At 53.6% G+C, this 8,813-nt stretch overlaps 1 protein-coding gene across 1 annotated transcript; it reads right to left on the bottom strand.

Moving 5' to 3' along the window:
- Positions 1-1,796: 1,796 nt before the first annotated feature.
- LOC119271011 lies at positions 1,797-3,085 on the bottom strand. The gene has a single exon (XM_037552985.1). It carries the CDS (start codon positions 2,959-2,961, stop codon positions 2,188-2,190), a length of 774 nt encoding a protein of 257 aa, XP_037408882.1. The 5' UTR covers positions 2,962-3,085; the 3' UTR covers positions 1,797-2,187.
- Between the last annotated feature and the right edge of the window lie 5,728 nt (positions 3,086-8,813).

Raw genomic sequence — 8,813 nt, forward strand, 5'->3', positions numbered from 1 at the left:
TGCGGGAGAAGCAGGTTTCTCGAGCGAGACTGCGGGAGAAGGAGGGATCGATGGGAGGGGGTTGTTCTGTACTTAGAGGGAAGGAATAAGGTGTGTGTGATAGTTTTAGCTATGTGGCACACGTGTGCCAAATATCACAGTCCTACGTAGAAATAAAGAAACAAGAAACCTTTCCTCATGGAACTTATCAAGAACAAAACAAGAGCCCTGCTGTTTAGTAGCTCTTGTGATGATGTCTACCGCCCTATTATCATGCCATGCAGGTTCTATAACCATTTGTCTATATATTTTCATATTGATTTTTAGCGTGCGCACACCTTTGCGTATGTAATTCAAACTAACCCATGTAACTTACGATAAGTTATATATCCTAACGCTGCTGTACTTTATCATGCACAGGTTCAACAAAACCAATCCCCTTGGATTTGTGTGTGCGTTTTGCAAGCTGTTAGAAACAATTATTTTTTAGTGTAAAAATTGATTAACCATACCTTGCTTAAAAAACAACAATTGGATCCTCTGTTCTGAAGAACTGATCACGGTCAAATTTCTGGTAAATACTTTATTGAAGCTTTTGCATGAACTACAGATCCATGGCGCACATGTATACTAAGCCTATCTTACAAGCATCGATTTATTAGCACGGTCCATCCATTGTTTCTACGTCGTTTAAATGGGATAGGATCCTTTACTACGTCTTTTGGGGCTAAAAACACTTTTGCCTATCCGCATGAAACGGGAAATACTATGTTATTTCCTCTTCTTATATTACTACTTTTCGCTTTGTTCATTGGATTTATAGGAATCTCTTTTGATAATGGACCACGCACACACACACACAAACACAAGCGAAGCAATAATCACCCGTGGCCCTTGTATTTACGTACCCCGTGCGTTTGATCGGTCAGCCATCAGCTCATCAGCAGCTCGTCTCCGTCGACCCTGGTGTAGACAAGTTCCATCCGGCCTGGGACATCTGATCTGAGGATGCACGTAAAACCATATTAAACAAGATTGACAACTCAAAACTAACCTTGTAATACCATGTACTCCCTTCGTAAGCTAATATAAAAATGTTTAAAATACTAAAACAGTGATCTAAATACTCTTATATTAGTTTACAGAGGGAGTAACAGTCAGCATTGCTGCTAACAGGATTGCCGCACGATCCTCACTCCAGCCCTCCAGATTCCTGTAAAGCGAAATTCCAACCCTCCAAGAGTTTGAGGCGGGCCTGGTCCGCCGCCCAGCAAGTGGCCGGTCGGTGATCCTCACCTCCCGTAGTTAAGGCTCGCCGCCTTCCAGGTCGCGCTGCCGGCGAGACACGCAGGCAGAGCGCCGCTTTCGATGTCCTACCAACGGCTTGGATTAGCTTTTTTTTTTACCGCAAACGGCTAGGATCAGCTTACTGGAACACGCCGCGAAGAATGCAAGTACGAGGAAACCCTTCGGATCGCTTGCAAAGTGTAACGCGGGCCGGGACTGACGTCTTGCGCACCAAACAAGCACACGATTATGTACTCCCTTCGGTCCTTTTTATTTCGCATATAAGATTTGATTAAAGTCAAGTCACGTAAAGTTTGACCAACTTTGTAGAAAAAAGTGCCAACATTCACAATTTGAAATCAATATCACTAAATGTGTCATGACTTAAAGTTTCATATTATATAATTTTAGGATGATAGATGTTGATATTTTTCATATAAATACGTCAAACTTTGTGAAGTTTGATTTCAGAGAATTTTAATATGCAGAATAAAAAGGACCGGAGGGAGTACATATACTCTCTTGTTTTCTTCAGTTCCATGATGACACTTCTTGATTGACACATGATAAACTATGATACCACTTGCAAGTCAATAAGACTGTGTGTTCCGTGCGAGAGACAGAGACATGCTGCAACGCCAAGCAAGCCCAGCCCCGCAGGAAACCCGGCCGGCTCATGCACTCCGTCGGTCTCTCATGGTGGATCGGACCAATGGTCTTTCTTTCCTCCCCACAACACCACATGCTCTGCCACTAACCAACGACACAACCAAAAGGGCCCTCCTCCCATCAATCGGTCACGATTCACATGGATTGATTCATCTTTCCATCTTACTTACTTACAAGCAACAGTGGCGACAAGTGGACAATCAATCAGTAATTAACGAGTGCGCTTAACTTGTAGTACAACTGCTAGTACTACTATCTGGTTACCCAGCAGCGCACTCCAAAGCCCCTGCTCTGCTGCTTGCCGGCCTTCTCGCCGCAGTCGCAGAGCAGGTGGCTCAGCATGTTCACCACGCTGGTGCCGATGGACGTCACGTTCAGCACCGGGCTCACCCGGACCCCGCCGCCGCCATGGCCGTCGCTGCCGTTCCTGCCGCCGCCGTATCCGTAGTAGTAAACCGACCTCGCACCGCCACCGCTGTTGCCGCTGTGAGCGCCAACGGATGCGGCCGTCGTCGTCGTCGGAGCGACTTTCTTGCAATGTGGTCGCTGGTGGGCGCCGACCGTGGCCGCCGCGGAGCCGGTCGACCGGCTCCGCATGAGCGGGAACGCCGGGCAGGTGAACCTCCCTGACGCCCCCGACGCGGCCGCCCCGGCGGAGTTGACGCTGCTGCTGCGCGCGAACGGGGACGCCCACGACCGCGGCGCCCTCTGCCACGCCGCGGCCTGGGGCGGCTTGGCGCGTGAGTGGGGAGTAGTCGGCGGCAGCGGCGGCACGGGGAGCAGCTTGCCGTCGGCGAAGAGGCGGTCGGCCGGCGCGACGTCGGCGGCTGCCGCGTTGGCGAAGTCGAACTCCGGCTCTGGCGCGCGCCGCCGCCTCCGCCGCGACATGAGGGACGCGTCCGACCGCCTTGGCTCAAGCAGAGTGGTGCCCGGACATGTCGTCGCTGCCGCGGCGAAGACCGCGAGGTCGTGCGAGAAGGAGATCCTGGGGCTGATCAGCTCCGCCGAAGCCTCCTCCTCCTCCATCTCGCTACTGGATCGGCAAGGGAAAGTAAGTTCTTGTCAATGTCAGAGATTCAGAATGCGATGTGAGAGCTGCTGCTACCTAGAAGAAGAGTGAGAGGAACGTCGATATAAATAGGTGGTGTGGTGAGTGTGGTGCTGCTCGGGTCCCGGCGGCCAGGACGGCAGGGCCCGTGCACCGTGCTGTACAAACCTCGCATCCGATCGAATTCTGATTGCAAGTGAGAGGTGAGGTTGATTCGATCTCACTCACGCCACCGCAGGGATCCTGGTCCCTTGGTCGGTCGGGTCACCTACCTACGTGAATGAACGGCGTAGGAGGAGTAGCTCCCTTTTTCCGTTCATTGAACGTGAATTTTTGGCAACCCAGCTTGGCCAAGCATCATGAACCACCTACAATTGATCCTACGTAGTTTACTTCTCGCCTTGCTGTAAACCTTTTTTCTGAATCTCGTTGGAAGATTTCATCACACTGATTGATTGATGATTTTAATTAGCCACTTAGGTCACATCGTTTTCCCAATTAGTTGGGCACGGATACAAATCGCGATGCCAGATTGCCACAGCACTGTACGTGCCGCATGGCTCGACATGGATGGACACGAAAGGAACCCGAGCTCAGCAAGCAAGCAGGCTCAGCAGCTCACACTTGCCCCGGAATGGAACAGAATATCATGGCGAGGGGCCTATCTAGTCCCTGTCTCCATGAATGAAATGGAGCAGTAGGATCCAGCACAAACATGGCGGAATGGGCTTCCGTTTTCGTGCGCATTTCGATCGATCGATGGATCAAAAACCTCCAAACGCGAACAGAAGAGGAAGGTTCGCTCCTCCCCTTTCCTGCATCGCGGAACAGGGAAATCCTACAGCGAGTAGGATCCCGGTGTCTGCTCTCTGCCCTGCCTCTACACTCTAGTAGCCGCTAGAGGAGAGAAAAAAGCGGGGGGCGGGGACGCTGAAACCTTGTCCCTTCTGCCCGGAGTGGTGAAACATCCAATCGACCAAGGCGAAATGGCAAGGTGAATTATTTCTTCCGGGATGAAGCGTGTCGTGCAGTGCACCGTGGATGCGCTTGGCACTTGCACCCCTTTTGGACAGTGGGCACTACTCCTCAATCATTCGACACACGCACACTCCTCGCTCGCTCGCTTTGACGCAACGCTGGCTGGGCTGGACCAGGATGCATATGGATCGGGAGGGATCATTGTGCATCCAAAAGAACCATAATGTTCTATCTACACGTAGTACTAGTAGTACGAGCTTTGCCAACTTTTCGAACCAGCAAGTTATCGCGCTGATTAGTACTAAACAGGTTACACTTGCACCGACCCAACGTGCTGGTGAAGACGAGCTGGGATAGGATAGGGGCATAGGTGTGGTGTGGTGGTGGTCAAAGGCTATGGGGCCTCTGGAACAGAGCCGCCCACATATTCAGGGCAGCATGCATGCGTGGATACAACTATGCATGACGTTTGGACGTGCGGCGCACAGTCATTACAGGTTTCTGATTCTAGGGGAGCAACTGTTCCTCCTCGGCGCGCACTGTGCTCGTGTCTTTGACCTGCATCCACCGACCGATCTCTTCCTTCTCTTCTACGGCGGACGGCGCTGCTCTGCTGTGCTGTGGTGTGCATGGGGGTTAGTCTCTGACGACAGTGTCTGGTCGGCTGCTCTCGGGGTCCCAGCCACTCCTGGATCTATGGTGGTGGTGGATCTTGGCATCTTGTAGCCACCCTCCGCTGTTTCACTCTGGAAGGATGAAAATGGATGCGGAGCCACGTTTACGTGACCCTTTATCTCTCTCTCTCTCTCTCTCTCTCTCTCTGCAACTTTTTCTCGGGTGAAGTATGTTTTGAACCTTGAATTCATATGGTTCGTCGGAATTAAACCTTAACCTCCCAATCCATGAGCACCCTGTACTATTTGATCCGGATGAATCCCAACCCTAGACCCGTACAGACTAGTTTGGCAGGTTGGGAAAATGATAATCCCGGCCGGGATAATCTCTTACTGTCACTGACTATATAGCCCCACATGTCATATCTACATTTTTTCTATTTCTCTTTGTGGTCGTTTAGCACGGGCGCCGGCGATCGTTGGGTCGGCTGCATCGACGGCGTCGTCGGTCGCCTACTCCTCCACGCTCAGCGGTGGTACATGTCCTTTTGTCTTTGTTGAATTTGTGACTTACGAGTGCATGTACATCTGCCTCCCAGTATCATGTGGCCTGCACGCCTCAGTACAGCTTCCCGTTCGGTGAGCATGGACAAGGACACAGACACGAATGAGCACGCGTCCTGAAGCGACCGTGGTGCATGAAGAATGGGAGGGGCGGCGCGGGCATTCCAAGACCGACGCGGTGACCGCGGCGGCGAGCTCCCAAACGTTGGCCTGGATGAGGAGACGGTGCCCATCGAGCAAGGAGTGCCTCGCGCTGTAGCCGGCCAGCAGGCAATGCTCGAGCTTGCGGAATACGTCGACGTGGCGCCCAAGTGCGTCGAGGTGCTTGCGGATGGTCTCTTTGCAGATGGCGCAAAGGTATGTGAGGCGCGACAGTTTACCACGTCGTTCATCTCTTCTTAGTCTCGTCGGAGTATCTGTGTTTCTAGGTTTGCCAGCATCTTCGCCAGCGCCGTGAACACGTACTGCATTTGCATTGCACTTAGACGGTACATGTGTGATGCATGCATGCAGCATGCTTGTATCGTTATTTACAGGGTGAGCGCATCGATTATGTGCGTATGGAGAGTAGCGCCTTGATGTTGAGGTCTGTGACGCCGTCCTTCCCAGCGCCGGCATGGCCATGCCACGGCAGGCGATCAGCCGGTCTATGAGTTCCGGCAATCGACGGCTCCCCGCCTGAGCCTTGTGATGGGACATCAGCCGCTCCAGACCCTGCCCCGCCTTGTCGTCTCAGCTGACGCATCCTCCAGCCGAACCCTTGCAGACCCATGTACGTGCACGGCGTCGGCGGCACTAAGTCATGGACGTTCATGGGGCCCGCCATTGTCATCAGCTCCACACCTGTCTCGAAATCCCTGGGCTCCTTGCTCCCGGCCTCGTCGAGCACCCTCGCAGACCAGGCGACACAGACAGTTGCAACATCTCCTCTCACAGTGTGCTGATTTCCAGCGAGATGAGAGGGTTGGGAATGGAAGATGGATTTGACAAGTGAGCCAATGTAGTCAGTGAGAGTAGCCGTTGATCCCGGCCGGGATAACCATTTTCCTGGTCTGCCAAACAGATGTAGGGTCGAGATTGAGCGGGATCGGAGAGCACAGGGTGTCGATTTCGGGGATTGAAATGTCAGGGTTTGATTTGGACCAGCCGTATAAATTCAAGGTTCAAAATAGACTTCACTCACTTTTTCTGGGATGAAACTTTTTCATCCATCATTCAGTTTCACAGGAATCACTAGGATCTTAATCCAACGGTTCGGAAACAGATTGCACCATTCATCTTCAACCTCCCTCCCTTCTTCCTCCCGCAGCCCCCGGCCTACCCCGCCCTAACCGACGGCCTCCACCACCCACCGCCTCGCCCTCCCCTCAACCTCCCCCGACCGCCGTTGCTGCTGCCACCCCGACTATCCCTCTATGCCCCACCACACTAGGGGAGACTTTCGGTGATCTTTTGCACCACCCCTTGGATAGATAATGGGGCAATGAATTCACCCTAAGATAGTGTCACGACCCCAACACAACGATGGGATGAACAATCAGATCCTTACCAATTTTGGGATACAAGAGGAGGGATTTCAGATGAGAAACAACAACAAGGAGTGAGATACAGGTAGAATATAGGTGAGGAATAGGAGCGGGAGGACAGAAGGGTTCAAAGCGTATCAATTTATCGATGCCCTCCTCTGTGTTGCCCATCCTTCCTTACATGCACCATTGCAGATTCTCATAGCTAGGCCAAACCCCAAACCCGATAGCCCATTGCAGAGAGAAGGCCCAATCAGTGTAGTTGGGCATGACCTTTGGGCATGACAAATAGATAGTGGGGGCTATTTGCTGCTCCACGCAAGATACGTCTTCAACTAGGGTTTCTTGTGCCACCGATGTCGTCATCTAAGAAATTTAGGTCCATCCTTCCTCACAGGCACCATTGCAGATTCTCATAGCTAGGCCAAACCCCAAACCCGATAGCCCATTCCAGAGAGAAGGCCCAATCAGTGTAGTTGGGCATGACCTTGGGGCATGACAGATAGATAGTGGGGGCTATTTGCTGCTCCACGCAAGATACATCTTCAACTAGGATTTCTTGTCGCGTCCCTCGCGTCGCCCCCGCCCTGGGCGACTTGGGGGCTCTCCAACCCTAGGGCCGCCGCCGTCCTCTCCTTCTCCCCTCCTCGCGCCGCCGCCGGTGACGCCGCCGGGTGAAACCCGCGTGGAAGACGGCGGCGGCAGGGGGACTCCCTCTCCCGACTCCCCTTCCTCTGCGGGCGGCGGATCTAGGCGGCAGGCGGCGGTGTCCTGCGGCGCTCGCGGTTTGGCGCGAGGAGGCAGGCCTCGGTGAGCGGTGGCGGGGCGCGGGGCACGCGGCGGCGAGCCTCGGCAGGCGGTGGCAGCTGCGCGCGGGGCTGATTCCGGGGCGGCGGCGCGGGCATGGATCCATCGCGGATCTGATCCTGCGGGCGCGGTCTCGGCTTCCCCTGCTCGGCCGGCGGGTCTCGGTGGGGGGCTTCTCCTTGCTGAGATCTAGCAGCGGGATCATCCAGATCCCGGCAAGGATGGCGGCGACCCGTGCACGAGGGATGGAGGTCTTCGATCAGATCCGGGTGAAAACCTGCTATTGGCTATTGCCAAGGCCGGTGATGGCGACGCTGTCTGCGTCATTCCCTTCCTGAAGGCATCATCGTGGAGAAGTTCAAGGCCACTCTCTGCTACCTCCGGGGGAAACCCTAGATCAGTAGATCGGATGACGGCGGCTCTCTGGTGTCGTTTCCTCCCTGGGGGCGTCATTCTTGGAGGTGCACACGGGCTCGAGGGACTAGAGGACGGCGACTTTGGTGGAGCGGTGCTTCATCTTACACATTGATGGTGGCGGATCTCGGCGGTGTGGCGCTGTGGAGACTCGGCGTCTGATGCGCGGAGATGGACTCGTGCAGGAGGTGGAAGTTGTCTGGCGTCATGGTGGCATTGATGGAAGATAGGCCTGGCAAGGTCGGTGCAGCAGTACAGCTCTGAAGATGGATTGGTGGCAGGCGGCTGCGGCGGCCTCATACCCGGCAGGGGTCCTGGTTGAGAAGCACGCCGGACTGGTGGGTGCCCATACCAGGCAGGCGTCCTGGGTGGGACCTCAAGTCTTTAGATGTTTAGGTTTGGCTGCGTGGTCTGTTTGGTATTAGGCCCAGACTTTCAGCGCCCCTACATCAACTGGATAGGGATAGCGACAGTTGTTGCTTGTTTTGGTGGCTTTAGACTTATTGTTGTATGACTCTGTACGGTCTTGTGTCAATAATTAATAAAATGGCCGTATGCATCGCCTAGATGCAGAGGCCGGGGGTCGTCCTCCTTTTCTAAAAAAAACTAGGGTTTCTTGTGCCACCGTGTCGTCATCTAAGAAATTTAGGTCCATCCTTCCTCACAGGCACCATTGCAGATTCTCATAGCTAGGCCAAACCCCAAACCCGATAGCCCATTCCAGAGAGAAGGCCCAATCAGTGTAGTTGGGCATGACCTTGGGGCATGACAGATAGATAGTGGGACCTATTTTCTGCTCCACGCAAGATACGTCTTCAACTAGGGTTTCTTGTGCCACTGTTGTCGTCATCTGAGAAATTTAGGTCCATCCTTCCTCAGAGGCACCATTGCAGATTCTCATAGCTAGGCCAAACCCCAAACCCGATA

This window comes from Triticum dicoccoides, chromosome 3A, assembly GCF_002162155.2.
Source record: "Triticum dicoccoides isolate Atlit2015 ecotype Zavitan chromosome 3A, WEW_v2.0, whole genome shotgun sequence".
NCBI lineage: Eukaryota > Viridiplantae > Streptophyta > Magnoliopsida > Poales > Poaceae > Triticum > Triticum dicoccoides.

Coding starts and splice junctions, on each gene's coding strand:
- LOC119271011 (XM_037552985.1), bottom strand. CDS start 2,961: ATGGAGGAGGAGGAGGCTTCGGCGGAGCTGATCAGCCCCAGGATCTCC.